The 27,907-nt window shown below is 38.4% G+C and overlaps 1 protein-coding gene across 2 annotated transcripts in view; it reads right to left on the bottom strand.

Moving 5' to 3' along the window:
* Window positions 1–27,907, bottom strand: part of LATS1 (large tumor suppressor kinase 1) — a 38,537-nt gene that overhangs the window by 7,001 nt on the left and 3,629 nt on the right. Inside the window, exons 2-7 of one of the 2 annotated variants that reach the window (XM_024200258.3) lie at window positions 21,622–22,134; window positions 17,342–17,492; window positions 14,479–16,010; window positions 8,653–9,235; window positions 7,323–7,505; window positions 4,938–5,044 (exon numbers count right to left, since the gene is read on the bottom strand). In XM_024200258.3, the coding sequence (XP_024056026.2) occupies window positions 4,938–5,044; window positions 7,323–7,505; window positions 8,653–9,235; window positions 14,479–16,010; window positions 17,342–17,492; window positions 21,622–21,972 (2,907 nt within the window). In that variant the 5' untranslated portion in view covers window positions 21,973–22,134. The remainder of the gene's footprint in view (window positions 1–4,937; window positions 5,045–7,322; window positions 7,506–8,652; window positions 9,236–14,478; window positions 16,011–17,341; window positions 17,493–21,621; window positions 22,135–27,907) is intronic. The other variant, XM_024200267.3, reaches the window with a different exon arrangement.

Genomic DNA, 27,907 nt, shown 5'->3' with positions numbered 1-27,907 from the left:
TAGGTGGCCTTGTTTGTTCCCAATGAGAATGTTTGTTGGTGTCTGCCATTTACCACTGATAAGGCATGTAGACAGTTCCTTGTTCACCACAAGCAGCTGCATCCTCTGCTTGTGTTGCCAGATCATCAATATAATGTTGTTTATCCGCTCTCACAAGGCATTTGACCTCTCAGTGTGCCTTGCTATACTGCTGGTGGTATTTGTCCTTTAGCTTCTGGGATTTTGTGGCTAAAGCTTTTTTCTTCAGGGCTCTTCTGGTTTCTATGGCATTCCATGTGCTGGGTGTAATCCACTCCTTCCTTCTCTTCTGCCTCTAGTCTAGACGGGCTTCACTGCTCCATTTATAAATTGTTACTTTGTCCCACTTTTTGTTGATCTCATCTGCATTCCCCTCCTCTTCTTTATCTGCAAGTGCCTGAAACCTGTTCTTTAACTGCACTTCTCAGTTAGCTTGATGGAGGCTGGCACAAGGTGGTGGTGACTGCCAACATCTGCTCCCCTTCTCACTTTCACATCTGTCAGTGAATGTCGCCATTTGTCAATGATCATCATATCGTCAGTCTGGTTCTTATCTCTGCCATTTTGAGAACACCAACATTTCACAATGTTGAAATAGGGTTCCGCCAATGACTAAGTCATTCATATTGCAGAAATCAACAAGACTCTCTCCGTTTTCATTGATGGTGCCACACCCATGTCTTACCATTGCTCTGTCGTTGTTTGTGTTGTCCTTACTGACCTTGGCATTCAGCTCTCCCATGACGATAGGTCGTGGCATGGTACTCTCTCTAACTCTGCCTGTAATGCAAGGTAGAATTTGTCCTTTGCTTTTTCATCACTGTCATCTGTTGGTGCATAGCACTGAATCAGGGTGATACTGTGTTTCCCTTTCAGTCTAGCTCTCATAAGTCTGCTGCTGATGGACTTCCACTGAAGCAGGGAATGCTCCACTCTCTTCTTCAAAAGGATGGCAACACCCTTATGGTGTTGTCCATCATCCTGTCCAAAATACAGTAAAGTTTCATCCTAGGCTCTTGTTAATCTTGCTGATCCTGTCCATCTGCTTTCACTGACATCCAGAATTTGTAAGCTGTGACCTGAGCTAGCTTCCCTGTTTCGTACATTGTCCGTATGTTCCAAAAACCAAGTTTGGTTTTTGAATTGGTGTTGAGCACTTTAGTCTTCATGCCAGTGGCTTTCTTTCGGCTTTCACCACTAGTAGTCATACGGGTCACTGACTCCTGAAGGCCATCACACACAGGAATGGTCAATTTCTCTGCCACTGTTTCCATAACATATTTTGTTTTTGTATTTTTAAATCGGACAGGTTGTTAGCCCTGTGCCTAACCCCAAGCCTGGAGGACCAGGGTGTCCTTATACTATCAGGGTCAAAAGAATGGTTAAAGGAGAGATATAAAAATAAAACTTTTTAGTCACAGGAAATGAGATTTCAGCTAGACAGTTATTCCTCCATTGGTGGATTTGGAATTGTATGGGGGAGGGGAAGAGAGAGAAGGAAACAACCCACACATTATGATCAATGAAATTTCTGAACTTAATTTATGAAAAACGGGGCCACCTTTGCCAAGTTTATACAGATGGATCAAAAGAATACAACACGGGGTAGAGTAGGAATAGCCTTTTGTAGTCCTAGTTTTGGAATCCAGAAATCTAAAAGGCTATTGAATTATGTGACTGTACTGATGGCTGAACTAATTGGAATAATGTTGGCACTAACCTGGATAAGAGATGTGTGACCGACTGCAGCTGTAATTTTATGATTCCTTGTCAGGTATTATGACACTCAGAACACGGACTTTAGAAAGCAGAAATGACATAAGTGAACAACATTCCTAACTATGGAAATAATGGAAGCAGGTAGCTGTGTAACAATAGAATTGGTTCCAGCACATATCGGAATACCTGGAAATGAGATGGCTGACAAAGCAGCAAGACAAACTCTAAAAATGAGGCGGTGGATATGGTGGATATTAAGATACCCATAAGTAGACAAGAATTGAAAAGTGTGATCACAAAGGAGCTTGCGAAGGAATGGCAAGAATTATGGACCGAGGAAACAAAAGATTTTATGATATATGCTAAAAAAAATCGAAGATACTACACCAGTCATGACAGAAAAAGCAAAGTAGTAATTTTTAGAGAGTTAACAGGTCATTGTGCCTTAAATGATAAGGTAAACTTATTACAAAGACTTAAAGACAGACTGTGTAGTGTGTGCAAAACCAAAGAAACTGTTGACCATGTTCTATGGCACTGTGTGCAATATTCTATGGAAAGAAAGTTTCTTTATGAAAAATTGAGACAACTTGGAATCAAAGATTTGTTCCCTAAAGGGGAACATCAGGGAAATGGAATAATGCACACATACAAAAGCCTTGCTGCATTTCCTTAAGGTTACTAGACTGAGTCAAAGGATATTAAGAAAAAACTTGGCCTAAAAAGGAAAGAAGAAAGTGGCTGTCATAGCCTTGTATGAGACTGCTGTGCCAAAAAACAAAAACACAAAGACAAACAGACAGCAGTTCAGTTGTTGGGACCTGGAAAAGAAGGTGCTCCTCTCTGGGCAAAGGAACTTGAGGGATAGCCAGATTGTTTTCTGGCTGCAATTTTGCGTAGTGGGATTTACAGGGAGAGAGAGGACCTAAGAACCACAACTCTGAGATAAAGGTGAAGCTAAAGGGGGCAAGTAGGAAAAGGTGCGGGGAAGAAGCAGCAATGAATTGAATCAAGCCATATGTGGCTGCTGTTTATAGGGTCCCTGGGCTGGAACCCAGAGTAGTGGGCGGGTGTGACTGAATATACGCGTATTCATACTCTATGCACTATTGTAATAATCTTTGTACAAGCTATGCCTTGTAAGGTATCATTTGAAAACTCAATTTGCTGGTCAGTATCGTCTTGATAAAATGTGTGTGGTAACACTATGTTAAGTTATAAGATTCCCCTTATGATGTTATTAACACATGTTCCAAATCTCACAGCCCTGCCCAGGCACAAGTTAGGTCTGTCCTAAACAAAGGAAGGAACGTGTGCTTGCCTTTGTTTGCATTTAAGCAGTAAATAGTGTCATCAAGCAGGAAGGGAAAACAAAGGAAGTTCAAACAGGTGGGGGAAAAAAAACCCAGCAGGGAACATCCTTCCACATAGACTCTTTGTCTCCTGGTTCTCAGCTGCAAATGTTTTTTTAAGAGGGGGGCTGAAACTATAAAAAGGAGGGACAAACACACCAAGGGACCCTTCTTTCTCTCCCTGCCCTTCACCTCCTCCGCAAAACTGAGAAGACAAAAGGAAACAGTCACTGGACTCTGAGGGAGGGGTCCTGACCTGAAGAGTTTGGTCAGTAACCTTGCTGGAAATATGTGATGAGAAAGTTTGCTTTGCAACTAAGGGCTAGTCTACACTGGCAATGTTAAAGCACTGCCACAGCAGCACTTTAACATGGCTTGTGTAGTCACGGCAGAGCGCTGAGAGAGCTCTCGCAGCGCTCTAAAAAACCCACCTCCACGAAGGGTGTAGCTCCCAGCGCTGGTGCACTGTCTACACTAGCGCTTTACAGAGCTGAAACTTGCTGCGCTCAGGGGGGTATTGTTTCACACCCCTGAGCGAGAAAGTTGCAGCACTGTAAAGTGCCAGTGTAGACAAGCCCTTAGATAGTTTCTTAAGTAGATTCCAATCACAGTTTTATCTTTATTCTTCTTATGACCATTTTGACATTTATGCCTCATTACTTATACTCCCTTAAAATCTCTTTGTAGTTAATAAGCTGGTTTTAGTGTTTTATCTAATCCAGCGTGTTTCAGTTAAAGTGTCTGGGTAACTATTTTAAGTAATAAGCGGTTATATTATTTCCTTAATGATCTAATGGACTTAATATATTTGTACTGTCCAGGAGAAGGCTGAGCAGTACAGGACACACATTTCTGGGGGAAGATTCAGGACTGGGGGTGTGTTGGGTCACCCTGCACTATAACCAAGGCTGGTAGGAGCCAGGGTGTAGCTGGGAGGCTCCAGTTACACAGACACTCAGTGTGGAATACATGCTGGAAGGCAGGCTCTGAGCAGCCCAGGTGGGAGTTACTACAGCAAGGAATTGTAAGGCACCCAAGGTTGCAGGACAGGGCTGACAGCCCCCTACTAGTGTGGATCGTGCCCTAGTATGTTACAGCGGGCCCGGGTTCCCCTTCTAGCCCCAGGTGAAGTGGTGTAAACCCCAAAAAGGGGACAAGGCTTATTTGGGAACCTGAACAAAGTGCCAAATTTAAAGAGTCCAGAGCTGGGGCTGAAGACCCAAGAAAGGGCAAATAGACTATTTAGTTACTGGACTCTTACATACCCATGAAAGGATTCATTTGAACTTTGTGACTTGGCTGAAGGGTGAAGCCACTGAAGACCCATCAAGGTCGGCTGGCAGCCTGTAAGGGGTGCCAAGGGTGAGAAAAGGATTGCGCTACTGCATCCAGCCATTAGGAGGCGCTCAAGTGAATGCCCCTTTACACTGTTACATTGCTTGTCTGACAAAAAGGATGCTGGGCCAACACTCTGACTCACGAATCATGGCACTGTTTGAGAGAAGTATGGTATTGAGAAGGGCATAGTGTAAGAGAGCAAAAATGGTAAGCTCTTGACAAAGCATGAACAAATAACAAGCTTGGATTATTGCGTGAAACTAAACAAATCAGATCTTACAATATTCAGCCTCTGTGAAAGATATCCTTTGGCTTAGAAATAGGGTTAGTTTATCACCTAGTTGTGCATAGTGCTTTTTCACTTAAAACTCTCCTCTCACTTTATATAATTAGAAAGTTTTACACAAATTCTGACTGCTTTTTCAGCATGGTAATGCTTGTAGGATTATACAAACTACTACATTTGCACATTACTATTACATAATTTTAACATCTGATTTTCTTAATTACCTTCATTTGTGTTTCCAATGGTGTTTGTGCCAGGAAGGGAGGCTGCCCCACCAACATTTCAAAGAGAATTACTCCAACACTCCACCAATCGCACAGTTGTGTATATCCTGAAACAAAAGCAAACTTATAAAAATGAAACCAGTGCTTTGGTTACTTAGATTTACATTTAAATGGACAACCAACATATCAAGTTACAAGTAAGTATTTATTGCATTATCTTCCAGATTAATAATAATAATTTAATATTATTTTTGACCCAGAAAAGCTTAAGAACGTCTATACTGGGTCAGACCAATGGTCCATTTAGCCCAGATACTTCAGAGGGAATGAACAGGACAATTATCAAAAGATCCATCCACTGTCACCCAGACCCAGCTTCTGGCAGACACAGGCTTAGGAAAACCCATAGCATGGAGTTGCGTGTCTGACTATCTTGGCTAATAGCCATTGCTGGACCCATCCTCCATTAACTTATCTAATTCTTTTTTGAACCAAGTTACACTTTTGGCCTTCACAACATCCCATGGCAACAAGTTCCATAGGGTGACTGTATTGTGTGAAGTACTAAAACAAACATAAAGAAGTAAACCTGCTGCCTATCAATTTTTTGGGGTGACCCCTTGTTCCAGTGTTATGTGAAGGGGGTAATACCACTTCCTTCTTCACTTTCTCCACACCATTCGTGATTGTATAGACCTTTATCATATCCCACTTAGTCATCTCTTTTCTAAGATAAGCAGTCTTTTTAATCTCTCCTCATATGGAAGCTGTACCATACCCTCCTAATAATTTTTGTTGCCCTTCTCTGTACTTTTTCCAATTCTAATATATATTTTTATTATATAGAGGTCTTATGATATTCTCTGTCTTATTATCTATTCCTTTCCTAATGAGTCCTACCATTCTGTTAATATTTTTGGACTGCCAATGAGCAGATGTTTTCAGAGAACTATCCCTGAGGACTCCAAGCTCTCTTCCTTGAGTGGTAACAGCTAATTTAGATCCCATCATTTTGTATGTATAGTTGGGATTGTGTTTTCCAGTATGCATTATTTGCATTTATCAACACTGAATTCCATCTGCCGTTTTGTTGACCAGTCACCCAGTTTTGGGAGATCCTTTTGTAACTCTTCACAGTCAGCTTTGGATTTAACTATGTTGAGCAATTCTGAATCCTCTGCAAACTTTGCCACTTCACTGTTTAACCCTTTTTCCAGTTCATTTATGAATATGTTGAACAGCACAGATCCCAGTACAGATTGTTGGGGGACCCTACTATTTGCCTCTCCTCTTTGTGAAAACTGACCATTTATTCCAACCCTTTGTTTCCTATCTTTTAACTAGTTACTAATTTGTGAGAAGATCTTCCCTCTCATTCCAAGGGCAGGTCTACACTTACTTCCTGGTCCGGCTGTAAGCAATCGAACTTCTGGGATAGATTTATCGCGTCTTGTCTAGACGCGATAAATCGATCCCGGAAGTGCTCGCCGTCAACGCCGGTACTCCAGCTCGGCGAGAGGAGTACGCGGCATCGACGGGGGAGCCTGCCTGCCGCGTCTGGACCCGCGGTAAGTTCGAACTAAAGTACTTCGAATTCAGCTACGTTATTAACGTAGCTGAATTGGCGTACCTTAGTTCGAAGTGGGGGGTTAGTGTGGACCAGGCCCAAGACTGCTTACTTTGCTTAAGAGCTTATGGTGAGGGACCTTGTCTAATGCGTTCCGAAAGTCCAAGTACACTATATCCGCTGGATCACCCTGGTCCACATACTTATGGACACCCTCCAAATATTCTAATAGATTGCGGCATGATTTCACTTTACATGCCTCAATCACTTTTGACTCTCCCCCTCCCCCCAACATATTGTGTTCACCTATATGTCTGATAATTCTGTTTTTTACTACAGTTTCAACCAATTTGCCTGGTACTGAAGTTAGGCTTACTGGCCTATAATTGCCAGAATCGTCTCTGGAGCCTTTTTTAAAAATTGGCCTTACATTAGCTATCCTCCAATCATCTGGTACAGAGGCTGATATAAGTGATAGTGAAATGTAACTTATTAGTTGTTCTGCAATTTCATATTTGAGTTTCTTCAGGACTCTTGGGTGAATATATGCTGTTGATTTATTACTGTTTAATCTATCAATCCTCTTATTGGACGCCTCAATCTGGGACAGTTCCTCAGATTTGTCACCTAAAAAGAATGACTCAGGTATGAGAATCTCCCTCACATCCTCTGCAGTGAAGACTGATGCAAAGAATTCATTTAACTTATCTGTTACTGACTCCATTATTAATTAATCTGTACAAGTGCTGGTCTTCAGAAAGGGCCAAAGCCTTTAGACATCAGTCATTTTGCAAAGGGATCAAATTAAAAAGCTTTACCTGTTCGTAAGAGTACTTCTGGTGCAATGTAATTAGGTGTGCCAACAAGTGAATGTGCCAAACAACGTTGATGCTGACGCGCTGCCCTACGCTCAAGTGGCTTAAGCCTGTCTCCACATCTGCAGTTTGCTGGATCACCCCATTCATTACTGAAATCCATGCTGTCTTGACGTGAATGGTCACCTACAATATAAAAATGAAATATTGTGGATTTTTAACCCCTTAGTTGGGGTTCTCAACTAAGACCAGTTTCTCTCCAAATTCTTTAACATTCCTTTTTATGAAGAACACTCTCTACGCTAATGAATCAAAGTACTTTAAAATAAAAATCATTAAAAGTGAACTTGTAAAGAACTTAGAATATTGAGCTTGTGTGCGTTTGTTGCTTATGACGTAAAAGAATGCCTGAAAGTTGAGTTATTTTCTGTTTGTTAAAAATTGATTTTTTGCATAACAAGTAATAGGAAATGTCAATTCTGATCTTCCCTAGTTTTGCTGCAGAACTTGTTGGAAGTATAGGATGTATACGGTTATTTCTCTCACTTGCAGTGAAGGAGGGCCATCTCCAAAATATCAATCACTGTAGTTAAATATGTGTTTAAAAAATAGAAAGTTTTAAACAGTCTGATTAAAAATCTTACCTATCACAATTGTTCAACTTTCACTCTCTTGCCTTATGTAATGTCATGCCTCTTGCTACTTCTCCAATTCCCGTAAAATATACCAGGCTAAAGAGGAACTGAATTTCTAGTGTAAACACAAGCCAAAAAAGTGGGTTTTGAAAATAATCTATTGAAGAAAAAAGGTACAAGCCCAATTTTCATTTAATTCTTTGCAGGTTACCTATAAAAAAAAATAACCGTAAAACGAGGAAGGAATCCAGATACTGCCACTTGAAGAACAAAACGCAAAATTATCTTTGCTATAAGCTTCCCGCAACTACCCTGAAGGCATTAAATAAACTTAAATCTTTTTTTAAAAGAAACTTAATTAGTGAATTTCCACATAACTGCAGAAAAGGGATGAAGAATTGTAGATCTTGGGTAAAATTGTCAAAAGCATCCACATGACTTAGGCTCCTACGTCCCATTTTCAAAAGTGACTTAGGCCTGGTCTACACAGAATTTTTGCACTGATATAACTATTTCAGTTAGATTTTTTTTTTTACCAAAATAGTTATATCAGTACTACTTCAAGTGTGCACGCTGCTATATTGGTTTAGCTTATTCCATTTCCCTTATGGGTATTAAATTCTAACTTTTTTTATGTCATGTTCATCTTTCTTCTCAGATTATTATTCATGAATTAGATAACAAAAATAGTTTCTTACCACTCTGATAGTATTTGGAATCATGCGTCCATCGAAAACCTGTACAAAGCCCGAAGTCAGTCAGTTTAATATGACCATCACGATCAATCAAAATGTTATCAGGTTTAATGTCTCTGTGAATGAAGCCCATCTTGTGAACACTTTCAACTGCGCAGGTCAGCTCTGCTATATAGAACCGTGCCAGATTTTCTGGGAAGACACCCATTCTAATTAATAGGCTCATCATATCACCTCCTGGAATGTAATCCATTACAAAGTACAAATTGTCCTTATCTTGGAATGAATAGTACAGGCGAACCACCCACTCATTGTCAGCCTCTGCAAGGATATCCCGCTCAGCTTTAACATGAGCAACTTGGTTCCGAAGCAGCACATCTTTCTTCCGCAGAGTTTTTGTTGCATATAAAGCATTAGTGTCCACTTTCCTTGCTAGGCAGACCTCTCCAAATGCCCCAATGCCAAGAGTCTTAATTTTTACAAACATTGATTTGTCCATTTTAGCCCTTTTGAGACGAATGTAGTTAGATTCCTTCTGGCACAGCATTTTTCTCATTTGATCCTGGGCATCTTGGGACAACCCAACCTATGTAACAAAGTTAAATTTCACAAGTGAAAAACACTTCTCTTTGTAGTGATCATCATACATTTAGAAGGTTCAGGCAAAGTAAAGTAAAAACTTACATGTAAAATGAGGAGTAATACTTCAAGTTTTTTCCCTAACACACATTAGGTCTCTATAAAAACACTTAAGGTTGAAACAACCCCCCCCCCCCCCAAATGTGCAATCTAAGGGACAGTTATAACAACAATTTGCACAAGGTGCCATGCACCACCATGCTCTTGATTAAGGGAGCCATTTTTGGGAACGGACTAGGATGGGAGAAAGACAAGCTGATGGTGGTTGTCTTTCATGTCCTCTGTAGAAGAAACAGGATTGTAGGGCAGGAGGGAGGCCATTGGTAACCCACTATCCTTCACAGAGATGTTCCCACATGGGAATACGTCCCTTACATATTAACAACTGTACAGATTTGTCCACGATTCTCTGCATACCTAACTTTTACTTAATTCGCTGCATTAATGGAGTCATTACTTGCTTGATTCCTGACACAATTAACGGAATGTATTGCTCTGTAGATTTTCCAATTAGTTATCCACTGTTTGATGACTGATTCTTTGCATACTTAATTGTTTTTGCATAACTATTTCCATTTGGCTCTTAATTAAAGGTGTCCTTCCAAGGCTTCTGTCCTATTTTGCTTCTTATGAAATATAAAGGCAAAATGAAAAGTGGTTCTGCTTGTGTTTTTACATTAAAAAGACAAGTCTTGTCTACCGTGGAAGACACTATAGTGGCTGGAGAACTAATGAAACTATCAAATAACAGAAGCCAAGATAGTAAAAGGTGAGCAATTGAGAGGAGAGAAGATTTTCAGTCAGGGTGTTTAATATTCTTGTTTTAGTTAATTACTGTCTAACGCAAATGACTAATTAATATTTTGATAAAGGGTATCTTTGTTGAAGATTCTATGCCATCTTTTTAAGTAAGGTATTAGACTTCACAATAAACAGCCTCTGGAACCCTAAAGAGATCCCATATAAAGACATGAAAAACCAAATTTGATACTTCTGATATTTCTCAGGCAGAACACATGCACAATAATTGTTTTTAAACCATTTAGGCCATCTTTAAATTCAGAACAGCAAAATAGGACACAAGACCTTTTTTTTTGCCAACACACTTGTTTGGGTCATATTTGGTTACATAATTCATTATTTTATTGCCTTTTCTGATTCCCAACTCGCTTAAGCAATGTGATCTAGTGGATGGGTCACTTGACAGGGACTAGGGAGACTTGGGCTCTATTCTGGGCTCAGCTACTGGCCTGCTGGGTGACTGAGCAAGTCACTCTCTCTCTCTGCCTCAGCCTCACCATCTGTAATGGGAATGATGCTGATAAAAAGCACTATACAAGGATTATTAGTCCTCCACTTCTCCATACCTCCCTTCTTTTCTCAAGAGCTCTTCCTTCTCTCTTTTGGTGATTTTATCTGCAATTCCATGACTTCAATAATCTTTATAGCAATGACTTGCAAATTCAGTTCTGGATTTCAGATTCTCTGACATTTTCTTCTGGATAGCTCAATCAGTTTAAACTGAATTTCTAAGCTTACCTCCCAATCTCTTTGCAACACCCTCCATAATGTTACTTGAGAAAACAGCACCAGCATTCATGCCCATAATCTAGAGGTCTTCCACTCCTCCCTTTTTCATTACCTATTCATTCAGGTGGTACCCAAATCTTGCCATTTCTACCTCCATAACATCTCAAAATATTAAAGTTAATATTTGTACTGTAGTGGCATCTAGAAACTGCAATCTGTATTAGGGAACCAATATTCTAAGCACCGTATGAGCACATGGTAAGAGACAGTCCCTACTCTGACTACCTTACAGTCCAATTTGAGACAAAATAGGCAAACAAAAATGAGGGAGAACAAGAACAACAGAAATCATGGTTACATAGGTAGCTACTTAATGATCCCTGAAGGCACTTTTTGTTTTAAAAAGAAAATCAACTAGCCAACTGGCATACACCAGACCATAGCAGATTTCTTACAGGCATCACAGCAACAGTGGGTCTCAAGCAGAGATTTGAAAATTTGACCTTGTGTCTGTCCATATAACAAAAAAATCTGGTGCAGTCCTCACCATCTCCAGGCTTGACTACTGCAGCCTCCTCCTCTGTGGCCTTTGAACACCCATGATGCTCTCCTTTGGCTCCATCAAAACATTGCCAAGATCATATTCTTTGCCCATCAGTCAGACCATTCCATCCCCTCTAACCTCAGTGTACTAGCTCTCCCTCCTCCATGGCATCAAATTTAAGTGTTTTGTCCTTATCTCCAAGAACCTCCAAGCCTCTGCTCTCCACTAGCCTTATCTCTTCATGTTGCTTGCCAACCCCTTTGCTCCATCAAAAATCTCAGCATCAATACCTTATTTATCTTCTTTCCCCCCAAAAGACCTACACACTTTCCTCCACGCCACCCACACTGTACCTCAAACACCCTTTCTGAGCTGATCTGCAAAGTCCCCTCCTTCTCCTTATTAATATTGCTTTTAGGACCCACTTCTCTGATGGCTACAAGAAATTAACCTAGAAATCTATTATTTTTAAATTATATATGTACACATACATACACTCCATACTCCCACACAAAATACTCCATTCTCTTTACTCCATGCCTTGCACTAGCCCTTGCTGAATAGCCATGTGATCTCATTGACATCACCTCTATTTTCCTTCCCTATGGTCTTGTTACTCCCTACATCATAACTAATTTTGTTTTCACACTCTTCAGGGCAGAAATGTTGTGTGTGTTCTGGGAGGTGCCCCGCACCACTTTTAGCGCCGTTAGACAGAATAAGATAATAGAAGTGCATACCTCCAAAATACATTACTACTCCACCTGTGAGACAGCTGCTCCACACCTAAAAAACCCAGTTCTGTCCACTAAGCACCTTCCTTTAGTCACCTGCCCTCCCACCAGGGAATATACACTGGCTGAAACATTTTGGTGGCCCTTTTCCCTCAACTTCCTGCAGAAGGAGAGAAATGAGGAAATCCACTCCTGGTTTAATCCTCTTAACTCTCCTGCAAATAAAGACGAAAAAATGCTAGGGGAGACAAATGGCCATCAAGTTTCACTTCTTCTCTTCCTACTCAAGATGTAAGGTGAGTTGGCCTATTCCTGTCAGATTTCTCTCCCATTGCGTACTAAAGGGAGCAGCTTCTCCCACGACACCCCATTTTTCACCATCCAACCCCCAAAAAAGACCCTCCTTTTGAATTAAACACATTTTATGTGAATTGAGCACAATTACCATAAAATATATTTAGTGTAAGAAAGATAATAAAATTTTGATTTTAATTGACTATGTTAAGCATGCAGGGGGAAAAAATCATTACCATTAAGAGGGATATGTGTCAACATAAGTAACTGTGCTTACACCATTGCAGAGCACACTCAATAAAATGCTCCAAATAAGAAATGAAAGTGAGGGTTGCAAATCAAAATTAGTTATGATCTTGCACTTAAGTACCCAAACGTAATATAAAAAAATACATCAACTTCATGCTTTAGTTTTGATGCAGGTATACATGCAGAGTCCTTTGGAAAGGGTTCATGCTATTCTTAATATAATACTGTTGCTCCAAAGTCTTACTTGCCCACACAGTAATGGAGACTATAGAAGTCAGCAAAGCTTCCAACACCTTAAGAGTTTAAATCAGCTGTTAGTGAAAGTGAAAAGGAAAAAGAAGACTAAGAATAAACATCTAGAGAGACTTCCAGGAATAAATCTTATTTGCTAACATTTAATTATGTTGTGATTAAGTAGACACTTATATAAGAGTACAGTTTAAAGCAAGATTTTTTTTTTTTAAGAGCAGGAGAGTATGGATTTTGAAATGTCGTCTCAGTCAAGCAAAAAAAAATAATTTTCAGTTAAAGGTATCAATTAAAAAAAAAACTTTTGTATAAAATTCTGTTACCTACTATTATTCCCAGAAAAAGTAAGATTACAAGTAAAACCTAAGATTATTATAAAAATCATAGATAATATTTCATCTGTATTTTCTTGTTTTAATGTGGGTGTTTCTCAATGTTTTCTATAAAGTCAGTTTCACTGTTTCCCCTGTTGTGTGGGTCTTTACATAGCAACAAGGAAGACAAAAAAGTTTTAGTATAAAATGCAACTGTAAAAACACAAATTGGGAATCAGATACATCATCTAAAGCCAGTTTTTAAATAAAAAGCAGTCTTTAAAAAAAAAACAAAAAAAACTTCAATTAATAGAACATGTACTCTTGGGCCAGTGCTAGATAAAAGAGTATAGGCTTTACAGAACTGTGGCATTTTTGTTGCTTGCTGCAGTGTTTTAAAGTGGAGATTAAAATGAGTTTTAAATTCCCTACCCAAGGTTCAGTTAATATACACCTTTACCCAATATAACGCTGCCCTCGGGAGCCAAAAAATCTTACCGCGTTATAGGTGAAACCGCATTATATCGAACTTGCTTTGATCCAGCAGAGTGCACAGCCTCCACCCCCCGGAGCATTGCTTTACCGAGTTATATCCGAATTCGTGTTATATCGGGTCGCGTTATATCGGGATAGAGGTGTACTATGGTGGCCCAACCCTGCATTCCTTGTGTACCCAGAACTCTCACAGCTATTAATAGGAATTTTGCACAGTATGAAAGGACTATGGAATAGAGGATCAAACCCTCAGTACATTTAGCGAAAGCTGACTAGACTATTTAGAACAACATTTTTAGAATGAAATTTCCTGGACATATACCATCACACAATGGTGTCAAACTGGTGAAAGTGAAGGGAGTAATCATTCTTTGGGGCTCTATATGGAGATTTTAGCCAGTCCTATTACCATTTCTTCCTAAATTGCATCTACAAAAATCTTTAATAATACTTAACTGTGACAATTTTAACAAATAGTTTCCCCCAAATCAGCATTAATATCATCAATAATAAAAACCTGTGAGCCATGCAGCTAAGCCCAATGCAAGCTTCAATAAATTTACTAAAGGGAGGAATGGGATTACCTAAACAAATACTGAAAGGCTGGCTGCTTCTTAAACATGTGGTCAAACTAAAAATGAACTTCAATACCAAAAGATACTACAGCTGCCCACAAAATTGCAGTATAATCAAGAAACCTGTCTAGATATGCAGTTTTTAAAAATGTATACCAAAAGCTAAAGTAGTTCCATTCAAATATTAAAGAAAATAAAGGTTTTACCCGCATCATTTCATTCTCTAGTTGTTTCTTACGATGCAATCGTTGCTGATGAGACTTCAGTATGTTTTCCACATGTTGCTCCATGAAGAATTTAAAGGCCTGAGGAGAATAGCTTTGAATGCGAGACTCCCTTCGCTCTTCATCTCTCTTATTTTTCCTAACAGGAACAGGTGAGGTTGTTATTTGTTTTTTTTCTTTATCTGTCCCATCAACACATTCATTACTCTTTTCACTCTCTTCTTCCTTAGGTAAACTGGGATGATCTTCTTTGCTAGGTTTGGTTCCTGTCTCATATGGACTGACAGATGGATTCTGGTGTAGCAAGTGTTTTGGGTAAGGTGGTGGAGGACCTTGGTAATTTGGAGCTTCTGCAACAGGTGACATAACTGCCATGTTGGTAGATGGACTCTCAGAGAAGGGGACTGGTTGGACAGCTTGCATTGGCTGTGGCATCCAAGAAGGATGAGTTGGTGCTAAGGCAGTCTGCAGCTCTGGCTTTAATACTCGCATACTTTTTACTGGCTGCTGAATAGGAGCTGGGGTTATAGCTGTTACTGTGGTGGCTGAAGGCTGAGAACTGCTAGAGTGACTCTGTCTATTTCCATGAGGGTTATTGAAAGAATTTGATCTTACTGGAATGTTGGGTTGCCATGTAGGAATTTCATGTCCACTGCCAGGTGGTGATTGGGGTGGAGCAGATGAAGGCTGTGACCAGGACATTGGTATTCCAGGTAGATTTATATTGTAAAGTTCCATGTTGTGGCTGTTTCTATTTGGCACCATCATGGACTGAGGAATATTTCCATTGGTGTATGCTGAAGGAGGAACAGATCCTCCTGCTTGCATCTGCAATGCTGTAGGACTTTGCCTGTTAGTTGGGGATATTGGGTACGGAGGGGGTGGCTGACGATTGACCGAGTTCCCAGATACAACATTCTGATGAACCATGAAATCAGTCTGACAATTGCCATTTTGCATTCCAGCCCTTCCTGATGGAAAACTAAACTTGCTATTGGCAGAACTCTGCATGATTATTGGTTGCCTGCCAAGTGGAACAGAATTAATGCCTCTTTGTCCCTGCGTAGAAGAACTTATGGGTGACGGATTCATTGGTGGGGGCGGATAGCCATCCTGCCATGCTCCTGGTGGTACTGGAGAAATGCGAGAGATCATATATTCCATGCTTCCAGAATAACGTTTTGTTTGAGCATTTGGTTCCCAGGAAGGAGGTGGAGGAGTTGTTCCTCTTGGTGGAGGAGTCTGCCCTCTTGGAGGTGGAGGGGGGGGAGTAACACTCCTTACTTGTGGTGGAGGTGGTGGATTCACTCTTTGTCCATTGCCAGGATGAGCCTGAGCAAATGCTGCTAATCCAGAACCAGATAAGGGCCTTCCTACATCTGACTGAGAACTTGGACTTTCTGAACGATAAGCTACACTATCTCCCAGTGGAGGGCCATGTCTCTGAGGTACCAAGGACTCTTTAGAACCTTTCCAGCTCTGTTTGCGGTTAACTGATTGCTGCACACTACCTGCTTTTACAAAAGAAAAAAAAAAGCACAGCATTTTATATTTGTTAAAAAAAAAAAAAAAAAAAGCTCTACTTGCAGGTTGCAATATTTTACTACTATTCTAATTCAGTTACTTTTCCTTTTTTGACAGTTACCTTACTGCTATGAAGTAGATAATACATTTTAATGTAAGCCACAGTAAGTCACATGACTGATTTGAGACTAATCAGAAAGGAAGCTATAGAACTATTTCTAGCATGGAAAAGCTGAGCAAAGAAAAATGTATTGACCTACATTTTACATAACATTGATGATATAAACATTACAGCAAATCAATCTTATAAAGTGACAACTCAATGATGTACTTGAGGGGTTCATAACCTTTGAGTTAGTCAGCTGAAAGATTGCTAGGACTTGTACACCTGTAAACGGGTATACTAAATTAAAAAGATCATGCACTTAACAGTTTAATCTAAGTGTTTTATGTTCCTTGTATGCAAAGTTCTGTTCATCAAAAGGTTGTGTTTTAAATCAGTCTGAAAGATACTATACGTTTGTAAGTGTAAGATAAGACTGCATACGTTCAAAATTTACAATGATCATCTCTCCGTTGAATTCTTAAAATTTAACTCCTTTAAGAATTACATAGCAATCTTTTATTGGAGGTACCAGAAAGTAATTACAAGACAGAAACATTATGTCATATGAACAGGGCAATTTTGTGTTTAATTTTGAAAGTTTTCATTTTTTACTGTCACTGCTGCAAATCAACATTTTTTCCATAAATGAAAAATGGGTAAATTGTGATAAATTGTGCAAGTAAGAATGAAAGTCATGGCTAAATTCCAGTATCCCACCAAAAGCTTTGTACAAATTCTAGTTAACTCAATTTAACAGGTTGAAAGATAGTGGACTGAAAATGAAAGACCTGTTTTATTTTGCTAGTGGTATTTCTATGTTATTTTCTTGTACATAAATTAACAATTTTACTATAATTGCACAGAAATTAAGTGACATGACTCCCAAATTTAAGAAATGAATGAAAAGTATTCAACACAGGAAACGAACACTACAATCAGAGGTCTGAACGTGATTACTTATGTATGATGCTGAAAACATAACCTAAAAGCTTGTTATAAACTAACGTCAAGTACTGTCATTTAAGTGGATTACTTTATAAATTATACTAACAAATTTCACCATTTTCAAGAAAAATGGTATTTCAACCTCCTATTTAATTGTTAAAGTTTATGCTTCACTTCCCCTCCATTCCCCAGTTGAGAGTGCATTAATTGAAATGTTTGGCTAATTTATGATTTCTTCCTATAAGAAAAATACATATTGGATACACATACCTGGTGGTTTCATGCCTGTATTAACAGGTCTGGCTGCTGCTGCAGCCATCTGCTCTCGACGAGGATCTTGGTAGCTCATTTTACTTATGAATTCAATTGCTGCTTCTATACTACGGCTGTTAGTTTGCCTAAGAGCTCGTACAACCATATCCTAAAGGGAAAATTAAGTTTAAAATATTTTATTTCATTTTTAAAATGAACAGAAGAAAGAGTCAAAAGCACCAACAGTTGAAATTTTCAAAGCACTGCAGGGGGATTTTGCCACACATCTTCCATTAATTTTAATAGAAAATGCATGGCTAAATCTCACTGGCAGATTTGTAAAATCTCAAAGCATCTCCCTGAGTCAGAAAAACTGCAGTTAAATCTCACACTGCGAAGATGCCAAGAGAAAGTTAACATGTTAGAGTCTCACTTTAGTGTATCTACTGTGCTGTTTGAATCTCAGAATTACTGTTGTTACAATTTGTTTATGTGCCTATATATTACTGAAAGACAGTAACCTCTACACAATTAAGGTTGCAACCAGCTTCCAATATGAGGCTCTATTTTTAGCCCCCACTGAAACTTTCAAAATAGCTAAAAACTGTATGGCTGAAAATCAACTGATTTATTATGAAAGCAAAGGAGATAATACATTACAGGTTACAAAAAGTACTCTGATTTGCAATTCTGAATTTTGGCTTTTTACTGTTACTTCAGCATTAACTCTGAATCTCCTTATACACTAATGCACTGACTATATTGGAAGAAATAGGCTGACATCAAGTAACATTAAAAGCCTTTGACGAGGTGCCTCACCAAAGGCTCTTAAGCAAAGTAAACGGTCATGGGATAAGAGAGAAGATCCTCTCGTGGCTCGTAACTGAATAAAAGACAGGAAACAAAGGGTAGAGATAAATGGTCAGTTTTCAGAATGGAAAGAGTTAGTGGTGGCTCCCAGGGACCTGTACTGGGCCCAGTGCTGTTCAACATATTCATAAATTATATGGAAACAGGGGTAAACAGCGAGGTGGCAAAGTTTGCAGAGTATAAAAAATTACTCAAGATAGTTAAGTCCAAAGCAGACTGCGAAGAGTTACAAAGGGATCTCACAAAACTGGGTGACTAGGCAACAAAATGGCAGATGATATTCGGAATTGATAAATGTGAAGTAATGCATATTGGAAAATACAATCCCAACTATACATACAAAATGATGGAATCTAAATTAGCTGTTACCACTCAAGAAAGAGATCTTGGAGTCATTATGGATAGTTCTCTGAAAACATCTGCTCAATGTGCAGCTGCAGTCAAAAAAGCTAACAGAACGTTAGGAATCATTAGGAAAGGGATAGACAATAAGACAGAAAATGTAATGCCACTATATAAATCCATGGTATGCCAAAACCTTGAATACTTGCATGGATTTCTGGTTGCCCCATCTTAAAAAAACTATATTAGAATTAGAAAAGGTACAGAGAAGGGCAACATAAATTAATAAACGTACACAATTTTCATATGAGGAGAGATTAAAAAGAATGAGACTTTTCAGCTTGGAAAAGAGACGACTAAGGGGGGGGATATGATAGAGGCCTATAAAATCATGAATGGTGTGGAGAAACCAGGGTCACCCAATGAAATTAATATCAACAGGTTTAAAACAAACAAAAGGAAGTACTTCTTTATACACAGCAGTCAGCCTGTAGAACTCATTGCCAGGGGATGTTGTGTACGCCAAAACTGTAACAGGGTTCAAAATAAGTAAGTTAATGGAGGATAGATCCATCAATGGCTATTAGCCAAGATGGTGAGGGATGCAACCCCATGCTCTGAGTGTCTAACTTCTGGACTGCCAGAAGCTGGGAGTGGACCACAGGGGATGGATCACTCGATAACTGTCCGTTCTGCTCATTCCCTCTGAAGAACCTGGCATTGGCCACAGTCAGAAGACAGGATATTGGCCTAGATGGACCATTGGTCTGATCAAGTATGGCCATTATGTTCTTAATTATTTCTGTTGTGAACAGATTTGAGCCCTATTCTCTTACTGATACAAAAGGGATGTTTTTTTCTACTGACCTCAGTGACAGTAGCATCAGACACTTGGGTGGGATTTTTAAAAAGGATAAAGACTTAGGCACTCAATACCCACTGAATTTCAGTAGGATTTGTGTGCCTAACTCCCCTAGACTCCTTTAAAAAACCTTGAACATGTTGCCTTCTACAGACTGGTTGTAGCTTCTGGAAAAAAAAAATATATATATATATATAAGGGTCCTTCAATGGGTGACAATTAAGAAATTTTCCTGTAGCTCAAGTAATAGATGCCTATAGGACCAGATGACTACTCCCCGCTCTGCCAAGGTATAGTTCACTGTGGAGCAATAGTAGTTTTTCTATAGCTAAAACTGATTTTGATCTTTCTTGTAACCAATCAAAAAATCCTTATGCTTTTAAAAGTTTAGAATTCAGGCTCATTGACAATTAAAACATCTGATATTTTTGAATAAATTAAGTACTTTTTGAGATTACAAGATTCCTTTAAAAAAAGGCTTCTTTTTGAAAACACTGACATATCTAATATCTCTGTGCCCCACCAGATGAAATCACACAACATCACAAAATCTATAATTTAAGCAGATTTTACCTGATGCAGTGTCACCATTTCTTAAGCCAGGTACAGTAGCACAGTGAAATTCTTTGTAAATGCCAACAGTTTAGATACTGATTTGTATGATATGCAACAACATTTAACAACAATAAGGATGTAGGAATTTTTTTTTAATTGGATATTTGAAAACTAGACACAATTGTCTATCATTAAACAAAATGGAGAAAAGAAAGCAATGGAGAACAGATATTATGAAAACCCCTGTTGTCAATGAGTTCTTTCAGCAACTAAAGTAAATGTACTGAGCTGAAGTATCATTTATATGCACTGATGAGCTGAATGCATTTGTATGTCACTGAAGAGCTCTTTTCATAATCTTTCTGTATGGGCAACAATATGGTGATCTCTTAACCACTCCTTCTTGAAGTCTTTGCTAACAACACTATGTTGGTGTACAACTAACAAATATGACACACCAAAACACTCTGCCTAACCTTTAAAGGAAATTAGTGCAAAATACGTTGATTCTTTAATATTAACCTGCAATTACAACTTTTGATATGATCATTTTGACTAGTGCAATTATGAATGAACCATTCTACCTTGTTTGCTTGTAAGCTATCCTTGGCCTGCTATTAAAATTTTTTGAAACTGTTGGGCCTGAGGTCTGTGCTCATTTTGCATGTGTACTTTTGTGCTCAGGTTTACAAGTGCATGTAAGTGCTACTTACACTTGCCAATACATACACTGCAAATAAACACACACAAAGGTCTCTAAATGTATTAATTCTTAATTCATGGAAACCAGATAGTTTGTCAATAAATGACATTACACACTTTCCCATACTAAAGTGAAAACAAGTTCAGCTGGTATTGAAGTAGATGACAGAATTTCAGACAGATGCCTATCAATCACCTCATCCATGTCTTTATACTGACCAACATAATCCCAACTTTCAAAGACATTATTATGGGACTCTGCTATATAATGTCTACATTTTTTCCTAGAAGACACTACATTGTTGAAGGCATTCTGCACTGTTCCCCTTGCAGTATAATTATTGTACTATCATGATACATTCTTTTGTATCTGATTTAGGGTAATGTACATCATTTGAATATAGCTAAGATTGAAGTGTTCAGATGAATAAGACAAATGCAGTTTTCTGTTAATATTCAGCTCAGATAATGAACCATTTCTCTGAACAAGTTTAAGTTATTCATAAATCAGGGCTTCTGAAATTCTCAGATAAAAAGAATAAAAGTATTTAAATATTGTCGAGTCACTTACATTTGGTATCCTTGCCTTACTATTCTGAACTGTGTTGTTCTCACAACACATTTTAAACCACATAATCCAAAATTCCATTAAATTACTCTGAGAAAAATTCCAGACTTTGAGGAGTCCACTCATTTCCACACACAGGGATGTAAATGACTAATCAAACTACTACTAATCTTATAGAAAGAATAGATTACACTGGATGTAGGGGAAAACACATGGGTTATTTTAACATTACCAATGCCCCCCACCCTCTCTTCTTCTTTTTGGCCAGGTCAGTTAAAAATTAATTTGTATTTCAGGGAAACATTTTGACTATCATGCTACTTACACTCTTTAAATACAAAAAGGGTAACATACAACTAAAATGTGTGCGCATGATTAATATTCAACAAAAATGCTTACCTCATCAAACCCAGCAGCCTGTAAGTCTTGTAGCATTTGTCGATTGATTTCAGATGCTCCCCTGGCTGAGGAGCTGGTTTCGTTTGCAAAAGGCAGCAGGGAGTTTCGAATTTCTTGCAAAGCTTTATGGTATGTTACAAATTTGGGGGGATTTCGGCCTTGTCTGGGATCTTCAGCTGACATTTTACCCATATTGTGCTCAGCCTTAGCAGCATCTGAGGGCTTAGGCAAATTCCTAAGGCTCTCTCGTATTTCTTGTAACATTTGCCGGCTGCTGCCAGTGTAGTTACTAGCAGGAAAAGTCTTAGGCCTCATTTGTCTATATCCTTCCGGCTTCTCACTTCTCTTCATGAAAACATGTATCTATGTAACCTCCACCAAGGATTCAGCCACAAAAATTTCAAGAAAGGCTCGTTGGTAGTTTCAGAACTCACTCTCAAGCAAGAGTGAAAACATTCACCATTACTTGTGGTTCCGACAGTGCTGAAATTCTCAACAACCAAGTCAGCCACCCTGTAACAAAAGAACATTCAAGTTACACATGCTGTTAACGGTGAAAAGTTTGCAATTTGCAGGGCATACATATATCATTTCCTCCATATTTACTAAATTCATCATATGCAACTTATCATTCATGCAGTCTTTAACCATTCTAAATTAAAAACTATTTTGGCCTGGCAACATTTAATTAGTAAACAATGTTTTAGTTGCCTCTCAAGTCTAAAGATCCCAAAGTTGGGAGGGATTGAAATCGCGTTTATCAAACCTCGGGAGTAAACTTGTTTTACAATTATTGACAATGATAAACACTGCTGATTTTTTTCAAGCAGGGAGTGTACAGCCATCAGTTAACTGCAAACTTAGCCTGCTACAAAAATTAACTGCATGCTTGAGTTATTTTAAACTATGGCCCAAATGTTTAAATCCTGAAACTTGCTTGAATTTAATCTCACTTAGAAGACAAGAGAGAGGAAAATATACATAAATTATTTTCCTCTTGACAGTAGTTTATCCTGATCACAGTCCTAACAGGTTGCTTTACTATGCTACTATTTGAAACACATCATATTAGCACAGCTGAAGGATTATCAAAGATCTACACATCAAAAAGAATGTGATTTAATGGACAAAGAATGGAGAGTAGGAATCTGGACTCCTTGATCCTGTTTCCTGCTCTATTCCTACTCACTGTGATACCCTGTGTCAAGTCATTTAGCTCTCCATCACATCAATGCACTGAAGTTTGTTCCCCATCATTTCTCCCACCTTTAATTTTATTTAAGGACACTACAGAATTTAATCATAAAACAGATTTTTTTTATGAATATCATCTGCTTCAATTGCCTAGCTAAATGCAGATGTCTGGTATCAGCTTTGCTTGAAGAGAAGTGGGACACAGAAGAGCTCTATGTAAGCTCGAAAGCCTGTCTCTCTCACCAATAGAAGTTGGTCTTATAAAAGATATTACCTTACCCACCTTGTCTCTCTAATATCCTGGGACCAACACGGCTACAACTCTGCAAACAATTTCAAATAGTCTGCCAAGTGGGTGATATTGTAAAAACTTCTGTGCAACAGACTGTGTGCTCTTACAGTATCAGAAAAACTGAAATGTATTTAAATTAGCAAAAGTGAACTCAATATGGTAAACTGTTTCAAAAGAAACATTTTTCTCAGTTTTATACAAAATAATAACGTTACAAATTCTCATTAAATATAATTTTCAATCAAAATGTTAACAATAGTTTATATGTTGGTTTGAGTTACCATGAAGAACTGTACTTCTTGCAGGCCTAGACAAACCACACAAGTTGGTTCTGATACCACCTTTCTTATACCCTCTTTATAATGCACAACATATGCCTGAATATGAGAATAATGTACAAGAGTCATCATTTTTTAAGCTCCCAAATGAATGCCTTACAAAACCAAGTAAAAATAGTCTGCTGTGTACAGGTCTAACATGACAAAAATTGGTATCAAACAAACAAGTTGGGGAAGAAAACAATGGAAGAGGAAGGATGGTGATACTAATAAGGTTGTGAATTGAAAACACACAAACATACATACAAACTTTAATGGCTCTTTATTTTTAGAATGTTAGTCATAGATTTTAAGGTCAGAAGGGACCATTAGGATCATCTAAGCCGGGGTAGGCAACCTATGGCACGGGTGCCAAAGGCAGCACACAAGCTGATTTTCAGTGGCACTCACATTGCCCGGTCCTGGCCACCGGTCCAAGTGGCTCTGCATTTTAATTTAATTTTAAATGAAGCTTCTTAAGGTTTTTAAAATGTTTATTTACTTTACATACAATAGTTTAATTATATATTATAGACTTATAGAAAGAGACCTTCTAAAAACGTTAAAATGTATTACTGGCACGCAAAACCTTAAATTAGAGTGAATAAATGAAGACTCGGCACACCACTTCTGAAAGGTTGCCGACCCCGATCTAATCTGTCATCCTGCATAACAGAGGCCAAAACCTCATTCAACAAATTCTACACCCAGTCCATAACTTTTGTTAGAACTATAGTATCTCCTTTTAGAAAGATATACAGTCCGGATTTAAATATTGCATGTAATAGAGAATCCATTACATCCCTAGGTAAATTGTTCCAAGTGTTACAATCTTTCCTCCTCCATCACTTCTTGTAATGGGGCATGTGATGAAATACTCTTAAAACTTCACAAAGAGTAACTAACAGTAAATTGACTATATTTACACAAAACTACTTCAGATTATCAAACCAATGATGGGGTAGGCATGTATGTTTCTCTTACAAGCATTACAGCTGAGGGCGGAGAGGGATGTTAGAAGTGCCAAACACTTGCAGCTCCCACTGTTGTGGTTGCTCAGCACCTCTTAAAAACAGGCCAACTAGTTTTTAGTTCTGCGGTAGAATCTTCACCATTGATTTTACCCACGTTGTGCATAAAACCGAACATTTGCCTGCATTTGTCATACTAGTGACAGCTACAGTAGTTTCCTATACTGTTTCCATTCCAACCTTGTTTTCACGTGCTCTTAAACTTCTACAAATGTCACCCCTATGTTCTCCCATGCCTGGTCATTGTCACAAATTCAGCCATTTTGGGGATGAGGAGAATCCGGGGGGGGGGGGGGGGGAAATAAATAAATTCAAAAAAAAGGTTTTCCTATTGTAAAAATATTTTATTTTAAAGAAAAAGTTAACTAACATCAAAGTCACTGTGGGTAGAATCATGAAATATGGCATGGAAATAATCCTCAATGAGAGATGCCTTTGAATGTTCTTGTAAAAGATGTTTTTGGTTTTGATGGAATTTTGGCTCATTAGGAAACAAATTACACTGTATACACAGAGTAAGCTTTTAAACCAAGCTCATAAGGTGTGCACCGCTAAGGAAGACCATAGTGGTTAACTTGTGTTGTAAAAAGTTTGAGGTGGTGGAACAAGACAAGCAGAGGTGTGCGGAAACACAATGGACCCCTGCTTCACTCAGAATGCATCTTATAAAGTAAAACCCATGCAGCTTCGAAGGCTCCCCAGGAAAGGAACTCCATCCTACCAACAAAGTAAGGTGCAAGGAATGGGGCATTCTTGTGATGTCTTCCTTTTTTCTTTATTGGCAACTTGAAGAAAACAAGGGCACAAATCCCCTTTTCTTTATTACATGTAAAGATGGCCTGAAAGTGCTGCATTGTGACTGCCCCAAAAAGTTTTTCTGCTTTTTTATCATCTTAGAAATATCAACAATGCCAAACCTTCTCTATATAGTTTTGCTGGATGCTTTCCTTGGAAGACCCAGACGCGTGGAAAGGGCACACTCTCATCCCGAAGTTAAAGAGACAGGATGTAGACAAAAGCCTTTGTCTTATCAGGCATTTGAGTTAAACTGGTGTATGTAAGTACTTTTAAACAGTCTGCATAACAATTACTCTCTCTCTCAATCCAGTTTTCATTTTTATGATCTCTCTTATGTTATAAACCTTTAGTTGTTCATGCTATTTTAATACAATATATAATCAATTTTTTTTGTAGTCTTGTAATATGCTCTTTTATGCTGCTCAGTGAATAAGGCAGAAATCTTCAGGTATATACTTCCAGAGACTGCCAGGCATATATAAAATATTACAAGATGCTACATGTTTGAATATAAATTGTAAAAAAAAACCCAACAACCCTGTATAATATCTATTAGAGAAATAGTATGGAATTATATAAAGAGTTATAATACATATAGGCAAGAGAACATAGTTAAGAGTTTATGGTTGCACAGAGAAGCTTAAGTCAGGAAATGTAAATGTTAACTGCAACTTTAACATTAAAAAACTTCAAAAAGTCAAAAGTTTAATAAAGAAGTAGTTGAAGTGAAATATGATAAAGCAAAAAGTGTGCAATGAGTTATTAAAAAGTGTTTAAAATCATTATGCTTAGATAAACTGATTTTTGTTCTTTATTTAGTTTTCTTTATTTTTTATTGCTTTTAATGTGTGAAATGTGACTTCAATGAGAGTGTTTAAATAAAAACACATGTCCCAAAGAAAGGTGAAGGCAAGGGTAACTTATTGCCGATTTTAAGTGGGACTTGTTCTTGCTTGGCCAACATAATGGAGAAGGAAGTTTTTCTGCCTCCAAGAGATTGCATTAACAGCTATAAAGAATAATTGGCTACAAAAGTGAACATGGAGTTACATTTTAATAGTACTGGAAAAAAACACCATCATCCAGAAAGAAGGTACTCAGGGGGTGTAAACTTATTCAAGACCCCATTCAAAATTATCTGTAAGACTAGATGGCTCAGAAGATTAGTAACAACAGAACATTTAGGTTACTGATTAGAATACAGTTGAAGCTGGTAGCACCCACAAGTAATTACTATCTGACCACCACTACTACGTAAGCTACTTAAAATGAGTTTGTCAGTCCACACTATGATAGACAGACAACCACTACAAGTTAATCTGACTACATATTTTCCAAGGAACAATGCCCACTGAAGGAATTTTCCTATATAAAATTTGCATACCCCTGTAATTATGGGGAAAAGGGGAGCGTGAGGGGGAAAAAAGTTGCTTTGCACTCTTACGCTTTTCCATAATATTGTTTGGTGCTTAGATATCTAGGGGATAAGCATCTTTTAAATACCTAAGCTAAACAGACTTGCCACCCCTGAAAGGCTCTGTGGTCAAGTGGATAGGGCACTTAACTGGGAGTCAGGAGACTTGGATTCTATTCTGTTTGACAGTTACTTATGTGGCCTTTGGCAAGCCACTTAACTTTGTGCGTCAATTTTCCCAATCTATAAAATGGAGATAATTATACTTACCTTCCTTTGTAAACTGCTTTCAGATCCTCAGATGAGGAATGCTATGTAATAAGTGTTACATATAATGTATTGTTTTCTTGACCGTTTCAGCAAGACAGACCAAAGACCAATGGGCTTGAAAACTGAATTGCTTTGAAGCCAAATTGAGTTGGTTCCTCAACTGAGATTGTCCCTCTATCTTAGGGAAGTATGAGGAAGCAAGTATTGCCACAGACTGTGATATACCTGTGACGTTGTGCAGTCTATATGGTTTTATAAAAACATGATAATAAGTGAATATAATGTAACTGGGATAGTTTTATAAAAATTTGATAAGTGACTATAATGCAACTGGGATATGCTTCGTGCAAAAGGTCTCTTGTAAGGTATCATTACAAAGTGCATAATCTACTGAGTATGTTCATCTGATTTGTATAAATGTACCACTCTTGTATCTAAAACTAGAAATATAAAATGTAACTCTGAGGGCCTATTGTGATTATGTAAAGTGTGGGCCATTAATGATGGTTTGGAATCTTAATGACTCCCATTGTCTGCAGATGGCTGTTTACCTGTGAGTCTCCCTGTATATGTGTGTGCTGGCAAGTGAGTAATGAAGTCTTGCAGTGACATGTGATCATGTCACCTGAACTGGAATCCATCTTTAACCTGGTGCTTTTCCAGTGAGGGGGGGTGGAAACCCAGAGAGACAAAGGGTTCCCGCCTTATGCAAAAGATATATAAAGGGGTGGAAGAGAAGAGAGGGAGGAGAGGAGCCATCATGGAGAAGCCCCTAGATAACACCTAAGCTGGAACAAAAGCTGTACCAGGGGAAAGAATTGTGCCCAGGCCTGGAAGGTGTCCAGTCTGAGAAAAACTTACTGAAGCATCTCTGAGGGTGAGATTATCTGTATTTAGTTTGATTAGGCATAGATTTGCGCATTTTATTTTATTTTGCTTGTGACTTACTTTGTTCTGTCTGTTACTACTT

The sequence above is a fragment of the Terrapene carolina genome, unplaced genomic scaffold (genome assembly GCF_002925995.2).
Source record: "Terrapene carolina triunguis isolate 2854851 unplaced genomic scaffold, T_m_triunguis-2.0 Scaffold85, whole genome shotgun sequence".
Classification (NCBI taxonomy): domain Eukaryota; kingdom Metazoa; phylum Chordata; order Testudines; family Emydidae; genus Terrapene; species Terrapene triunguis.
This window is presented reverse-complemented; position numbering and strand designations above follow the sequence as displayed.